Genomic DNA, 17,209 nt, shown 5'->3' with positions numbered 1-17,209 from the left:
CAGGTTACCTGTAGCAACTAGCCAGGTACTGAAATCAATATTGCAGTGTCTCTACTGACGCACAGTTATCTGCTGTCATATTAGCTTTACTGCACACTGATGAGTCTCAAACCCAGAGCTTAGGTTATTGTATTTTAGTGTTTTGTTGGAAGCCACCCAGAGTAGCTGGGGAAACCCAGCCAGATGGGCGGGGTGTAAATAAATTATTATTATTATTATTATTATTATTATTATTATTATTATTATTATCTGAGGTTTAACCATGCAGCGACACAGTGGAAACAACAATCATGTGCACTGGCGTAGGAAGGGGGGGTGCAGTGGGTGTGCGCCGACCCAGGTGTCATCCCTGAGGGGGGTGACATGGCCGCCCAGCCCCCCTGGGATGCTTGCTCTGCCCCCGCAGGTGGCTAGCCCCGCCTCGCAGGTAGTATGACTCATGCAACACGTTGGCGACTAATATGCACACAATCTTTATCAATCTTCTGAGAAAAATTACAAAACCTTGTGCAAAGCCACAGAAACCTGTGAACTATCCAGCCTAAAATGAACTTTTAATGTCTGGTTTCAATAGATTTTTCAAATGCTTAACTCAGTATTTTGTTTTCTTTATCTTTTTAGGCAAGTTCATGAAGATAGCAACAAAAGGTAAGTTCAGTGTTGTTCACAATACCGAGAGATGCTAGTGGAGTTGTAGATGGATGTTAATGAAGTTGTAGACAGGGTGCTGGTGTTTTGCACCTGTTTCGCCCTGGCAGTCCAAGTCATCAAGAGGTCGCTGTTCACCCCCAATGGGGCCCTTTAACTGGGCCTTGCAGGTAGCACACTCCCAAAGTACAGTGGTACCTCGGGTTAAGTACCTAATTCGTTCTGCAGGTCCGTTCTTAACCTGAAACTGTTCTTAACCTGAAGCACCACTTTAGCTAATGGGGCCTCCTGCTGCCGCTGCGCTGCCAGAGCACGATTTCTGTTCTCATATTGAAGCAAAGTTCTTAACCCGAGATACTATTTCTGGGTTAGTGGAGTCTGTAACCGGAAGCGTATGTAACCTGAAGCGTATGTAACCCGAGGTACCACTGTAGTTCTCCGGGCTTCTTCAGTGGTCTAATCTCAAAGCCTTGATATGTATATTGATATTCACTAATAATAATTCAAACCAAATCTTATTAGAAAGAACTTAATGCCCTTCTAGATATTCAATCAAATAAAAAATACATATCCATTATACGTGAAATCAGAATTACTACAAAAATTTATGCGCACACACACACACACACACACACACACATATATATATATATATATATATATATATATATATATATATATATATATATTAGCCCCACCCCTGGGTGCACAGCATGTGTGCCACTCCGGGTGCCAGAGCAGTTAGAAATAACTCTAAAGATCCAGTGTCATGGTTAACATGTGGAACTGGGACCTGGGAGATTGATGTTCAAGTCCTGACTGAACTATGAATCCCACTAGCTGCCTTTAGACCAGTCACTATATCTCTCTGATTGACCTACTTCACAAGGTTTTTTTAAAAAATAAAATAAAAAATAAAACTGCAGGTGAGGGATAGCTGTGTTGTGCTTCCTGGAAGAAAGGTGGGATAATAATGAAATAAATCTGGACACAATTGACATATTTGAATTCAGAGTGCATATATTTGAATGTGCAGAGTGAATTCCTCTCATGTGCATTCATCAGTTCAACGGTCGTTTCGGAAAAGGACTAAGCAAAGTTTCTGTTACACTGTGTACCCCAGTTAGTGCCAGATTTCCTCAATATACGTACAACACCATGTGCTCAACGCTTCGCTATGTGACCATGCATACCAGGGTCAATGAAATTTCCTGCAAGAAAGCAACATTCACAACCTTATGTGAAAACACCCTGTAAATTTACATGGTCAACTTAATTTCAGGAAACCTTACAGCATATCCCATTTTCCAACTGCTCCTATTACATTTCCTTGCTTATAATCTTTTCTGTACTTCAGGACTGTTCATAAAATGTGCCACCACTTATCGAGAGAAGAGAAGGGGAAGCAAAAATTGTGAGAGACAGCATTGGTTAAAACAAAGATGTGTAACTTGCAGGACTAGGTATCGGACTTCCCAAACCCCATCCATATTTCTGTTTCATTTGTGACTTCTAGGCTTGGGGTGGAGAGGTTTTTTGGCTGGAAAAACTTGCTGCTTCCTGCTGAATCGGAGCAAAGCCAATTTATTTTATTTTTTTTTTTTTTTTGCAGTAAACAGAGGGTTTTCCTGGGGAAAGATGCGGGAGAAAAGAAAGACCTATTGGATGAACGCCTAGCAGTCACAGACCAAATGGAAGAAATTGTGGGACAAAGGAAAGTGTAGATGAGTCCTAGGGAAAGGAGGGCATCTTAAAAGGTCTTTACTCAAAATTCTAGTCCTTTCCATGATAACCAAATGCCAAGAATGCCAGGGCAAATGTGGTGTCAGATTTGCCAACAATGTAAAGGTGTCCACAATAAGGGGTTAAAGGTAAAGGGACCCCAGACCGTTAGATCCAGTCGTGGACAACTCTGGGGTTGCGGCACTCATCTCACTTTATTGGCCGAGGGAGCCAGCATACAGCTTCCGGGTCATGTGGCCAGCATGACTAAGCTGCTTCTGGCGAACCAGAGCAGCACACAGGAACGCTGTTTACCTTCCCGCCGGAGTGGTACCTATTTATCTACTTGCACTTTGATGTGCTTTCGAACTGCTAGGTTGGCAGGAGCAGGGACTGAGTAACAGGAGCTCACCCCGTTGCGGGGATTCGAACCACCAACCTTCTGATCGGCAAGTCCTAGGCTCTGTGGTTTAACCCACAGCGCCACCCGTGTCCCATATAATAAGAGGTTACACTGATCATATTTTGCCTCTGTCTAAGCATGCATATAACTGGAATGTTAGATTATACAAACTGCTCTCTTGAAACTGCTGAAGTCACATTTCTGCCATTGAGACTTACCAATGAATACACTTATTAGGGAGTAAAGTTGAACACAGCCTGTAACTTGGGAACCACAATCTCATTCCAGTTATCAGAGATGGTACGAAAACACTTATTTGTCCAAAGTTTATTCCAGCAGGTGGGCATTACCCCCGATGTATGTAATAATTATCAATAAATAGTCATGTTGTGAAAGCATGGCACAGCTCAACTGCACTCAGCACCTTTTACTATTACAAAATACTGACATCTATAAGGATATTTCCATGAGTGAAAGATAACCACACTTTAACATATGATGTTTGACCATTGGGCCATGAAGTCTGTTTAAACCACCAATGGCTCTCTGTGGTTTCAGCTCAAGGTTTCTCTCAGCTCCAAAGCCCAACATCCTTTTAAGGCTAGGGAAGGTTTTGTATTTGATACATGTTCTCTAAAACTGAGCTACAGCCCCTCTCCTGACAAGTCTTCAGTTTAGGGAAGTTCTTTCCCAAATCTTCCTCCATTTTTTGGTCCAGTTTGTCCTCCCTGCAGTGGCGTTTTTCTTATCTGTGCCCAATAGCTGAAGGTGGGGAAACCAACACCACTTGTCCTCAGCTTCGTTGGGATGTTTCGCTGGCATGTGACGCAGCAGTTTTCTCCAGAATTGCTTATTCACAGTGGGAGAGGCAGATGTTTTCCAGGTAACTCTGGGCAAAACCCTGAGAGCTATCTTCACATTGTGAGGTAATGACTGAGGCTCCTGGAAAGACTTGAACTGAATTAGGATGAGTTTTATTGCCTTGTCTTCCAGGACAGTGTTGACGGCTGTTTCGAGCTCAAAGAGGGCTGGACCATTGACATAGCTTGGACTTAACACCACAATTGCCCGTCTGCTCTTCTTGACAGCGTTTACAATGTCATCTGTGTATGCTGGGAAAAGAAAATATATATATATTATTACCAACTTATCATACAAAACATGCTGCCTCCCTGCAGATATTCTTATACCCTGGCACAGAGTGGTGAATGCAAGGATGATGAAAAACATCTGTGGTGAAGAATGGCAGAAACTGGAATGTGCTTATATGGCTCCTGGCTTGAATATGCTTTAAACCTGATGGACAAGGGAATGTTGAAGAGTCCTCTTCCTCATTCCAGTCCTACTTCTGACTGACATTCTAGCCACATATACCACACTCCAATCCATCACAAAGACTGTTTCTAAGGGCTGTGTAAGGGGCAGAGTAAGGGTTTATTTTTCAAACCCACCATGAACCAGCTGTAGTCTTTGAGCCTTGAGAAAGAGATAAAGGAACAGCCCTTCCAAGCTGAAAACCTGCCATTCATCTCTGTGAGTTAGATGTATTAGTTATCTTATTTCGTAAAAAAAATACCTCCTTATTGTTGTTGTTGTGTGTGTGTTTTAAAAAAACTCAGAGCTAATTACAAAAATTTAAAAAAATGTAAATCTCACTGAGTTTAATGAAGCTCACTTCCAGGTAAATAAAAGTAGAGGACTATAACCTAAGGCACAAATTTGGTGGCTGTTTCCTTGTCCTATTTTCTCATTGAAAATCACCCTCCCCCAAGCGGTACAGGAGCACTGGTGGATTTTAGGGCAGCGCAAGTGGTTCTGCCGCACTGGGCGCCAAGCCTAGGGGGCACTGCAGGGTGCCACAACTATGATCTAGCGAAGCGAGCAGAACAGAAAGTGAGAGGTGAAGGAATGCCAATTTTGCTGTATATGCAAATCTACACATGGACATTAGGGGCAGATAAAGTTTCCTAACACGAATACATGTGTTTGAAGAGTTGGTTTTATTATTATGCAATTATGTGAGATGTTACCTCCTCCTGGAAGGATGTCCCGTTCAGTAAGACATAGCTTATATTCATATTTGTTTTCTAAAACTTGAGGGAGAATCTCCAAGGCAAACGTTTCCTCATCGAGTAGCGTGTGATCTGCTTCAGGGAAATCTGGTTTTGCACAGGACACAAATGCATCAAATTCTTTGCCATCTAAAAAATTTTAAAGGACAAAGTTAAATGAAGCAGTGAACAAGCAAACATCCTTTAAAGAAAGATGAGAGGTGAGAAAAGACAGGAGGCAACAACATTTTTCTGAAATAGTGGGGCATGGCTATGGAAGACGAGTCTGCTGAATCCCCCTTATTTTTCCTCTTAAAGGAGACCAGCTGTAGAGATGGTAAAAAGTACTACTGAAAGCACAATGGAAAATACGAAAAAGTAAAAGGCAAATTAAAATCCCCCCTCGTTTCTTAGCAGTAAGCAGACACATCTCACTTTCAAATCTCACTTTCAGCCATAACCTCTCTGAGTCAAACCACCATCTCTGGTATTCTGGGTGAACTGTACCCTAGATGCAAATACGCCTTGCCCAAACAGCTTGTTATTCCATATTGAACAGAGCAGGGACTCCGCTACATTCGTCAAGACAAAGCGCTTTATTTGCGTTATAACACTCTGACACCAGATGGCATCGTGGAGTGCCATCTTTAGCCAACAGGATTTCCCTGTATGAAGTTTACAACACGTTTAACTGAATCAATTTTCTTGATGTGTCTAGACATTTTTCATTAGCAGTACAGGACTCCAAAGTGTAACAGTGAAGCTGATGTTATTAAACAGGATAAAGAACAGAGTAAAGCACCCGCTACCCCTGCTAGGCATAGTGTAAAGAGTCACACCGAGGGTAAAAAAAAAAATCACCCACTCCTCTCTTCATATGTATGCAATGAGACATGGCTGTCCATCTGCCGCACAAAAGTACAAACATTGACACTGCTGTTCTCAAAATTATGCGCTCACCCCTCACCTGGCTTGTGAAAGACCCCTGGGCAAAGTGCGCCTTTTGGCTCGCGCAAGAGTGCAGGGCCAAAAGACGGGACATTTCGAGATCCAATCAGAAGCCAGGATAGCTTCTGTGATTCCAGGATGTCCCAGTAAAATCAGGGGTACAGCATCTTCATCTTTCAGAAATGATTTCTTAAAAACGCCAAACAATAGTTGGTTCTTAATTTGACCAGCAGAGGCCACTACAAGACAAGAGAGTGTTAACTGTTGGTTTCTTACACTACGAAGGTACCTTTGCTGGGGTTCAAGAAACTGAGGTAAGTTTCACCTGTTAACAAATTTCTCACATGAAAGTCACTTCCTTGTAGACAACTGAGTGAACCCCCTGTGCAGACGTGTGTGTGTGTGTGTGTACATATGGTGCACACATTCTGGGAAACTGTGGTCAACCACAATATTTCAGAACATGTACATACCACACATGTAGTATCTTCATAGGTCATGACCTATTATATGGAATCTATGCTGTGCCCAAAACGGAAACGATTTCTATTTTAATAATGTGCCTTGCAACCTTAAGTAGAACATTTTGTTTCCTGAAACCCCTTTGAACCCACCCCTTTTGTACATAATCTGGGCCATTAGCAAGCGACCTTTCTAGTCTTCCAGAGAGTGTTTTAGATACTTTAAAGTATCTTCAATATCTTTCATAAATACAAGCTGCCTGTGCAAGAATTTTGGAGAAGTACTGTAAGTGAGCGAGGTAGTCATATGGTCCAACCCCCAATTAGGAATTGGTGAGAAAAATCAATTCAGTTAAGATAGATGAACTTATCAAGTTTGCACTTACCCAAAACAACATGAGGACTGAAACACAGCCTCCCTCTGAAATTCACACTTATTTGAATTTACTGATGCAGTTCTCCAACCAGAAAATACATATATTATGAGAAAGTATGCATTAAAATTAATACATCAGTGAAAATAGTATAGGTTAGGAGAAATTGCTAGCAGCAATGCATAAGTCAAAACTGCATGCAAAAATGTGTTTATTAGGAGAAATTGCAACCAAAATGCTAAATAATTTCCATGAGAATTGAAAAAAAAAAAATCGACAAATTGATGTCAAGATGTGGGGAACTGGATTTAAGATTGGGAAAGTGAGAAACTGAGAGAACTTAAACTGACAGATCCTTCTATCCATATTCCCTGTGAGGTATTTACAATGCAGGATGAAACTACAGCGTTCCTGACCACCCAGCTTCTGCTTAAATACCTACAGCAAAGGACAGCTCATCACTGTCTAATGCAATTGGAAGTTTCTCCTAACATTTAACCACAATCGGCTTCTTTTCAGCACCCACCCCTTCGTTCTGGTCCCACCTTTGGAGCAATGACAACAAATTTGTTCCATCTTCTGCAGGACAGCCTTCTCCACACACAGTATCTGAAGATGGCTATATCTCCTCTTAATCCTAGCTTCTCCGGACTAAACATAACCATGAAGGCAGAGCAAAATACAGTGGTACCTTGAAAGTCGAACGGAATCCGTTCCGGAAGACCGTTTGACTTCCAAAATGTTCGGATACCAAGGTGCAGCCTGTGATTGGCTGCAGGAAGGTCTTGCAGCCAATCAGAAGCCGCGGAAGCCATGTCAGACATTTGGGTTCCAAAACCGGAAGACTCACTTCCAGTTTTTGATCGTCTGGGAGCCAAAACGTTAGATTCCCAAGGCGTTTGAAAACCAAGGTACAACTGTATTCAAAATAAAACAGATTCCCAGCTGTTCTTTCTTCTTCAGAATTTCAGGGTTTTTTGTTTTACAAATCTTCTAGCTTCTTGACCTCATTTTATTTCATGAGGTTTTTTTTTTTCCACCTGCCTTGTCCTTGAGCTTAATTGTCTCTTCAGTCAGCTTTCTTTATGCTAGGCTAAACAGGCCTTTCTATACTAACAAGATCTTGCTCATCATTCTGGTATGTCTCCACCCACACCACACAAAATTAGGAGTCTGCCTTGAGCAGTATTCCTTGAGAGGTCATGCTGCCTGATTCATATTGAAACACAACTTTTCCCGAGGACTTTCCCCTTCTTTCCTCCCTGCCACTTCCAAATGATGAATCATGAGGTGACGGCAAAGGTATTATTATCAAGAGTCCCCAATTGTGTGACCTTAACATGTAGTATTTTTCAAATCCCCCCAGAGCATGCACTTCATAATTTATAATTGCCCAAACCTTCAACTGTGCACATAATGTCATTTATAATTATATATTCAGGAAATGTCATAAATAAATGCAGGGTGATTTCTAAGAAAATAAGCACAAAATCAGAAGCCAAAAGCTAAATCCATGGTAAAATCCAACTAATTGTGTCCCACCCACTCAACACTCTGCTGTACACATCCTCTCAAACCTTGCATTAGTGCACAGCTAATCAAACTTATCTAGTAATTTTGCATGACCTCTCAGGGTCTTACAATTAGGCAGAGTGAGGTCATTACCTCAGGCAGTTGATTTAGGGCATCATAGAAGAGCAGAAAATTAATAGTATTTAATTTATTGTTATTTTTACCGACCTGGGGGGGGGGGTCGGAGAAAGGCATTTGTGGAATTTTTTACCTCACCTGCCAGAATAAGTGACCTGGCCTTGGGTGCTGTGTACAAAAATGTAGCTTTTCTCAATCCGTAATTGTTTACCCCCAACATTCTGCTTTTAGTCTATTGATTCTAGATCCTGCTGTCCACAAAGTCTTGGCTTTATCCAGCTGAGTTCACCTTTTACCCAATGCTTTTAATGCCTCATCCCTCCCCAAATCTGCATTCATTTATTTATTTTTAAAACTCACAACATATGAGGTTTTATGTTAAAGGTAAGAAGGTAAAGGACCCCTGGACGGTTGAGTCCAGTCAAAGGCGACTGTGGGGTCACGGCACTCATCTGGCTTTCAGCCTGAGGTAGCAGGTGTTGTTCCACAGACAGCTTTCCGGGTGGCCAGCAGGACTAAACCACTTCTGGCACAACGGAACACCATTATGGAAACCAGAGAGCATGGAAACGCTGTTTACCTTCCTGGCCCAGTGGTACCTATTTATCTACTTGCACTCACTGGCATGCTTTCGAACTGCTAGGTTGGCAGAAGCTGGGACAGAGCAATAGGACCTCACCACCATTGTGGGGATTCAAACCGCCGACCTTCTGACTGGCAAGCCCAGGAGGCTCAGTGTTTTAGACCACAGCGCCACCAGTGTGCACCTTGTTTCCCAAAGCCGAGAACCAATGTTGGTTGCTTAGAGTGAGAGAAGTGAGGAATCAGGGAGCTCAGAGCAGTGCAGACAGCAGCAGAGCTCATCCAGCAGTCCTGTCACTACAGTGGTAAAGGTAAAGGTAAAGGGACCCCTGACCATTAGGTCCATTTGTGACCAACTCTGGGGTTGCGGCACTCATCTTTATTGGCCGAGGGAGCCGGCGTACAGCTTCCAGGTCATGTGGCCAGCATGACTAAGCCGCTTCTGGCGAACCAGAGCAGCACACGGAAACGCCATTTACCTTCCCGCTGGAGCGGTACCTATTTATCTACTTGCACTTTTTGACGTGCTTTCGAACTGCTAGATTGGCAGGAGCAGGGACTGAGCAATGGGAGCTCACCCCGTCGCGGGGATTCGAACCGCCAACCTTCTGATCGGCAAGTCCTAGGCTCTGTGGTTTAATCCACAGTCCCATACTTAATTCGTTCTGGAGGTCTGTTCTTAACCTGAAGCACCACTTTAGCTAATGGGGCCTCCTGCTGCCGCCATGCCGCCGGAGCATGATTTCTGTTCTCATCCTGAAGCAAAGTTCTTAACCCAAGGTACTATTTCTGGGTTAGCTGAGTCTGTAGCCTGAAGCGTCTGTAACATGAAGCATCTGTAACCCGAGGTACCACTGTATTCCCATAACACTTCCATCTCCCTGCTGCCTCAACCCTCTACCTTTTGGCTCTGGGAAGCCAGGTGAGCAGCACACCACAAAGTGCTACTGGCGATCTTGTCCTGGTCACTAACCTCTCCATCTTACCTACCTCACAGGGTTGCTGTGAGGAAATAAGGGAACCTCGTACGCCACCGTGCATTTTCTGGAGCAAACACGGGATACATGTGTCATAAATAAACAGAGAACAGACCGTTCGCTGAAAAGATAATTGCCAAGGTAAGAAAAGTAGAACACAAGCTCTTACCGCTGGCAGTTTCACCTTTGGCCACATAATTCCGATATAACAGCACTATTTCAATCCGGTGCCGGTAAATCACCACACTTCCCAAAAAGATTAGAAATACAGTTGTCATGGAACAGCACAAAGTGAGCAAGAAGAGAAGAGCTAAAAGGAAACAAAAATAAGAGAAGCATTTGTTTATTTTTGGTGGGGTTTGTTTTGTTCTCTTCTTAAATTTTGTTTGTAAGAAGATAAGGAGATGCTAGAGTAGGGCATGTGAAGACCGAGCTGCCAAATGTCTTTCCCAGGTGAAAAAAAAAATTAAAATGATACCATCATTTTCAGGTTTAGAATCTCAGAGCTTCTAATCTTGTTCCCCCTCCCTGCTGTCACAATTTAAAGAACCTCTCTGGCGATCAGAAAATGGAAAGGCAATTTTAATCAAGGAGCAGACCAGCGATATTATCCCAAATGTAACTTCTAAAATAAATAAAAATAAAAGAGCAATGCATGCTAGGTGCTTTGCCAGTTTACCTCTTTCTGTTCTCTTCTTAAATCTGAACACCCCCGTAGTGTTCCCAATGGAGTTTTGAGCCAGGCAGACAAATTGGCTGTTTAAATCCTCTTCAGTTAAATTGGTCAGGTTGAAAGCAAGATCAAAGCAGCTGCCTTCTAGTTCCTTTGGATTGACCCTAAATAGAATAATGCTTTCGTCAGCCACTTGTAGCATTCATTCTCACACAGTTACAGTAGTCCCTGGTGCCACCAACCCCATATTTGTGCAGGTGATGGCTCTGGTTTCTATAAAGGCGATGATGACCCAAATTGCAAAAATCAGGGCAGTTGCATATTTACCAGCCTCATAGAAACACAGGATTACAACGTCTCCCCTGGAGTCTGGCTGACGAACCCATGTAGGAGCCACAGCCCTTGGACACACTCTTTAGAAAATATTCATTTGTTGCTTCCGTTTATTTACTCTTCCTATCTATAGTCCACTCAACAATAAGATAATCACAGCAACAATAGTGCCACCAAATACAAAAATGCAAGATAAAAAATAAAATCTAAAACCAGCAATGGAAAATAGGCCAGGACAGCAAATCTAAAAAGTACTTTGAAACATTGAAAATTATTCAGATTTATTTTTTTTAAAGCTCTTCATTTGGTACAAAAAAGAACCATAACTTCGGCTCCAGGAAAGCCTCTCTGGAGAGAGTGTTCCATAACCAGGGTGCCAACACTGAAAAGGCCACCTCTTCAGTAGCCACTCTATGGACCTCATTTGGTGAGGACACCCAGAGAAGGATCGATGGTGTTCCCCTTCAAGGAGTGGAACGGTCTCCCTCAGGAAGTTGTGGGCTTTCATTCCTTGAAAGTTTTTAAGCAGAGGTTAGACGGCCATCTGTCATGGATGCTGAAATATACTCGGAGCCCTGTAGTGATTTTATGCTCTATATTGCAGCTTGTAAAACAGTGATTTAATTGCCTCCCCCCAAACCTAAGGCTTTTATATGTATTATTTACACAATGAGTCCTGTCTGATTGGCTGATTCTGCTTCCCTCCTGGAGCCTGATTGGTCTTTTCCTGCAGGCCAATCAGTTGCTGCATTCTAGGATCCTACCAGCCTAATAGGCTGATTAACTTCCTCCTGGAACCTGATTGGTCTTCTCCTGCAAGCCAATCAGTTGCTGCATTCTAGGATCCTACTTGCCTATTGTTCTAGGATCTAAGCTTAGTACGTAAGAGATGAGTTAGCTGAGATTCCTGCACTGCAGAGGGTTGGACTGGATGACCCTTCGGGTCCCAATTCTATAATTCTATGATTCTATGATACTTTAAGCAATTATGGCTTACCCCCAAAGTATCCTGGGAACTGTAGAACTGTAATTTGTTAAGGACAATGGGAATTGTTAGGAGACAATCCTCTCACACAGCTACCATTCCTAGAGTGCTTTGACAACAACCCCTCTTCCCAGGGAATTCATTCCCTTAAACATTCTGCTGCCTTAAACATTACTGCTGATCTCCAGCCAAAGGTTGGACTGCATCATGTTTCCCATTCAGTTTACTGTATCCTCTTCCCTGTATCCTTTTCCCAAAAAGAGGACTTAAAGATTCACAGTTATGGAACTGCTACCAAGACCAAGGTTGGAGTCACATGGAAACAGAGAAATGCCATCTGTGTACGGCAGGAGAGGAAAACATGGAAGAGCCTTCACTAATCCTCTTCCAGTTACATTAGTATTTTGATCATGTGCTACAACAGATTTCCCCAACCTATCATTCTCTATCGTTGGCCATGCTGGCATAGGCTGAAGGGAACTGTAGTATGAAACTAAACAAGAATACTCTTTTGGCTCTCCTGTTCTTTTGCTAGCTGCTTACATTCTACAAATACATGTATTCAAGTTGGAGACTGTTCATACCATTTTTGCTTTAGCAGTTGCTTCCTTTCACCGGTTTCTCTGTACCACTGCATCAAAGAGGAAGCATTTAGTTCAAAACCAAACTGTGCTCGGCATTTGAGCTCAAGCGGTTGCCCTGAGGAAAAACCACACGTAAAAATCAGTATGTATGTACATTTTTTAGATCTGAAGTGGAAGCATGGGGATGTGGGCTATTGGTTTGTGTTGTCGTTGTCGACTGTGCATTTTGTGTTTTCTCTTGTATTTTCATGTTGTGAACCGCCCTGAGATCTACGGATGAAGGGCGATATTGTTGGCTGTTGTAAGCCGTCTGTCCAGCGAGACAATGGAGTAGGCCTCTGGGGTGAAGTTAAACCACTGCGCTGGCAGCACCAAAATGACCTTCCCTGGGCACAAGCCTAAACAGTGTGTATGGCAATCCTGGGCTGCTCAAATGACAAGACCCCCCTCTCTGCCTTGCTGATGTGGTCCAAAGGAAAGCAGAGCGATATGTTTGGCACCAGCTTGGCAGCAGGAGTTGCTGGAAGGAGGCATACAAGACACCATCCAACCGTCTTAGGGACTCTACTCTGGATTTGTGTAGGGTTTATACCTTAGCCTTTTCTCCTCCCAAAGATATTCTGCAAGGCAGCGGGGGTTTAAGATTAGAGTTTTCCATCTTCTAGATGGGCTACCTTCTCAGTTTGACAAGCCCCATTTGCCCCTCTATAGTGCATACAGAAACCGCCTTTTTGACCATTGGGCCCACTATTGGTTTCATCCACACAATCCACCAGAGCTTGTCGTTGCATGCAGGAGAAGTCCCGTAACTCACCAGAAGGTGTGTCTGCCACTTATCAGGAGGGAGAAGGGAGAGGCTGGAGAAACATTGCCATGGAGACTATCTGGTGTTCCCATTGGTGTGCCAATGTGCCTGTTATTGCATCCCACCCCCCAGTAAGTAGGAACAACACATCTGCTGAGAAGCTAGCATTGCAGCTCTGCCTCACCAGGAGAGCCGCTTCAACTTCATCATTTTTCACCATTTGGAAATGGAGCCCAGAGGCTTTATCTCACTCCTTACCCACCCACACAAAGCATCAGCTTTCTGAGGTAACTGCCATACCCAGCAAGTGTCCCAGAAAAACTGGGGCATTCTGTTTTTCCTCACAAGAGGGCGGTCAACCATTTTGGGTGCTGGGATCTCACATGGTTCTGTGCCACAATTCCCCCCCCCTCCCCCCAAAAAGTGTGTTTTGGGATATTGTTGCCTGGAAAAGGTGCTTTTTCAGGGGGGAACATGGCATGAAATTGCACACAATCACGGCACCCAAAATGGCCACCATCCTCGCATGAGGGAAAATGGGAAAATGGCATCATGGATTTTGCCTTCAATGTGCTGGAGGGATGGATGCCTCACTTTGTCCAATTGCTATGCCAGGCCTGATGCTATGCTTAGGATGAGCCCATAAGCAGGATATGAGCTCAATAGTGGTCATATATAATAATATTTGATATAATAATCATCAGGAGTTTGTTTTCATCCAGAACTCACCAAAACTCAGTTCCGGCACCTCTCAGGTGGGCGCCATTGACATTCTAAGACAACAAGAGAGGTGTTCATTGTGGGTTCCAGCACCTCTTTTTCTAGAAAAATAGCACTGATAATAGCACTGGATTATTGCCAACATTACAAAACAAATTAAGAACGTAGTCAGTTTACCAAGTTCTACTTCAAGGATTCTCACACCACGGGGATCCAGAACCTCTGGGCGATTGATAGTATCTTGTGCTACGACATTTAAAAAGGTGTCTATTAGGGAATTTCCAATGAACCTTTTGCATGTAGAATTAATAACCAGATTAAATATGTTGTGAGAAAATCAATGACTTAATCGCAGACAATACTTTTTTGTTGGTGGAGAAAGAGAAGGGCATCAAATAGCCATAAATGGATATACTGTGCAATTAGGCATGTCATGTTATTTCCATGGAGACTGAAAGAAGCTTTCTATGGCTCCTGGAAGCAACTTAAAATCACATACATAGGTCACAGGGTGATTCATTAGCATACACATCGTATTTTAAAAGCTCTATATATCCTAAGTTACACAAACAGCAAAGGCAGTTGTGTTAGCTTTTAAGGGGTGGGGATCTAAAACCTTTGTTAGGACTTGCAAACTATTTTGTGCCCTTTTAGTTGGCCAAATTAAAGGTATTGCATGAATAAGGATTTAGAATTTTTTTATGATGCAGTATATCGTAGAATAGATACAAAGCACGTTGTTACTTCCAAGTAAAGTTATTTAATGTAATCTTGAATTTACAGTAGTCTGACAGGTTCAGTCAACCTACACAATATTTATAGATATTTTTTTCTTTAAAGATATAAATGGAAAAGACTAAATGGGAATTGTTGGAGACAATGTAATATAATGCAAGTGCCAGAATATAAAGCATTACATCAGAACCATTTATTAAGCTGGATGTAAAGTGACTTACCAATGATAGTTACGTTTACTATTGTTCTCATGGTCCACTGGGTATTGTTGTCAGTCAGTGTATAATCACATACATAAGTACCATTATCTGCATCGTAGACATGATACAATACTATACTATCATCCTCAAATCTCAGAGATGGTCTTTTATCCTTTTGAAGTCTTATTCTTAATCCATTCTAAGGGGCGAGAGAAGCAAACAAACATTGCAATGCTCTGTAAAACAGGGATTGGCAGCTGACATAGGCTGAATCTATTGAGTTGATCTATACTTCTCCTTCCCCCAAATTACCAACCCCTTCCCTTTATCTTCCACAACTTTAAAAATGGCTAGGAGAATCAATGTGAGGGAAAGAGGCACCCCTCTTCCTCTTGTTGGTATAGCTCCAGTCCCTTTCTCCCCCATCTCAGGGGAGGATGGCTCAGGAAAATGAAAGAGCCGTGGCTAAATGAGTTTGGGGATGGAGAGCAGGAGTGCAGAACCTGCAGCCCTCCAGATGTTCCTGGACTGCAACTCATATCAGCTCTGGACCACTGGCTGTGTCTGATGGAAGTTGGAATTCAACAACGCCTGGAAAGCTAGATGTTCCCCATCCCGGATGCAGGGAGATTTTTCTTTTCCTGTTTCAGTGTTGCTCCCTCCCTTCACAAACCCATCTCCCTCCCTCTCCCACCATTTCTGAACCAGTCTAAACATCTGTCACAGGGGTGATGTTGCAAGAGTAACTTTACATTTCCTCCCCATGTCCAGTAATCTTCCACTTTGGATCTCCAGAAGCTGTTGAATTTAAGCTCCCATTACCCCTAGCAGCCTAGCCAATTGTCAAGGATGATGGGAACCACGACATGGTTGAACAACACAGCCCTAGTCCTATCATAAGGGCTACCATGCATTTTGCAAGTGTAAAACAACCCAGATGGAAAGGAAACTTGTTGGAAAGCCATTAAATCTACCCATCATTTCTCTGCTCCAAATCCCTTCCCATATTCTCTTCCGTGCCACAGGTGTTAAGTTGTGGGTGAACATATCAGACGACACAGCGATTCTTCAAAAAAGCTCTTGTTTATTCACAGGCCAGGACAGAACTGAACTGAAGGGTTCAGTCAGCCTGCTTATATAGAGCTCCAGTACAACGTAACTGTAACAATTTTCTAAAACTATCCAATCACTGAACGTCACTTTCGATCCCTTATTTGCATAACTATCTACAATATGCCCTGCTGGTCCAGGGTGAGAACTTCAGTACATAACAACAGGGTTTTAAATAGAGCATTTTGAGGGGTTGTGCATGGGTTCAAAAGTAACATAGAATGGGAACCATGAGGACACGGTAACCACCTCAAATATTGACTTGAAATACCCATACAGATCTATAGTTCCAAATTTTATTTGTAGCCTGTGAGTCAAAGGTCTTTTAAAAGAACATTAACTTTGGAGCAAGATCTATAATACAAACAATTACAAAATGGAAATAAAGAGGCTTTTAAAAATATTTACGAAAATGACTGGTGAATTTTGATATCCACACTTCACCAAACACCCTTGGGCATGTCTTTCCAAGTTTATTGTAACTGTGCTCTCAACATGCCATCATTTATCAAGATACCAGTCCAGGCAACAGAGTGATTCATTCATCAAATAACTGTATGTGGAAATAGTTTCAACCCATTACACTACCAGAGAGCAAGTTTCCCTCACCCACACGCACCACAAGTATATTTGTTGCATGTAAGTGTGACTCAGATTGATAAAACAAAGTGCTCTAAAGATAGTGGCACCCGTACCTTGTACCAGTTCACCTCTGACAGCTGAAAATCACTGTAACAGCTTTTTCCTGGACAAGGAATAACTCCTTTTCTGAGAACAAGTAGATTCAAGTAATTCACGCTACTATCTGAACAATTGGCCATCTTCCTTGTTTGAACATCTATGAAAATATTGGCACACTTGCTTTTCCTGTGTGACATGAAAAGAAAACACATGTAAAATCATACAGAGAAAGCTAGACTGTGAAAAGTGATATATACTGGACTAGATATATTGATACTGATATATCAATTTATTGATATATATTGGACTAGATATATTTGATCAGGCTTCCCCAGTCTGATGCCTTCCATATGGTTTGGACTTCAATTCCCATCAGCCATAGTCAGCATAGCCATGCTGGCTGGGACTGATGGGAGCAGTAGTTATTTATTTACATGCCACTAAACCTCTACAAAGCTTACCAAAAATATACATCAAAATGGCTGATAACATCCAACGTTAAAAAACAAGTTAGCCTAACAATTTTCAAAATAAAATCAGCAGTTTAAAAACACACATGAAAAGAAT

The 17,209-nt window shown here is 42.4% G+C and overlaps 1 protein-coding gene across 1 annotated transcript; it reads right to left on the bottom strand.

Moving 5' to 3' along the window:
* Positions 1 to 3,022: 3,022 nt before the first annotated feature.
* On the bottom strand, positions 3,023 to 16,782 carry IL18RAP (interleukin 18 receptor accessory protein). Its single transcript, XM_053385280.1, has 8 exons — positions 16,657 to 16,782; positions 14,873 to 15,050; positions 14,094 to 14,162; positions 12,392 to 12,506; positions 10,496 to 10,653; positions 9,986 to 10,126; positions 4,804 to 4,974; positions 3,023 to 3,885 (listed from the first exon to the last, which is right to left on the bottom strand). Exons 1-8 carry the CDS (start codon positions 16,780 to 16,782, stop codon positions 3,443 to 3,445), a joined length of 1,401 nt encoding a protein of 466 aa, XP_053241255.1. The 3' UTR covers positions 3,023 to 3,442.
* Positions 16,783 to 17,209: the final 427 nt, after the last annotated feature.

The sequence above is a fragment of the Podarcis raffonei genome, chromosome 4 (assembly GCF_027172205.1).
Source record: "Podarcis raffonei isolate rPodRaf1 chromosome 4, rPodRaf1.pri, whole genome shotgun sequence".
Lineage (NCBI taxonomy): Eukaryota > Metazoa > Chordata > Lepidosauria > Squamata > Lacertidae > Podarcis > Podarcis raffonei.
Note: the sequence above shows the minus strand (reverse complement) of the source record. Positions and strands in the feature narration are given on the sequence as shown.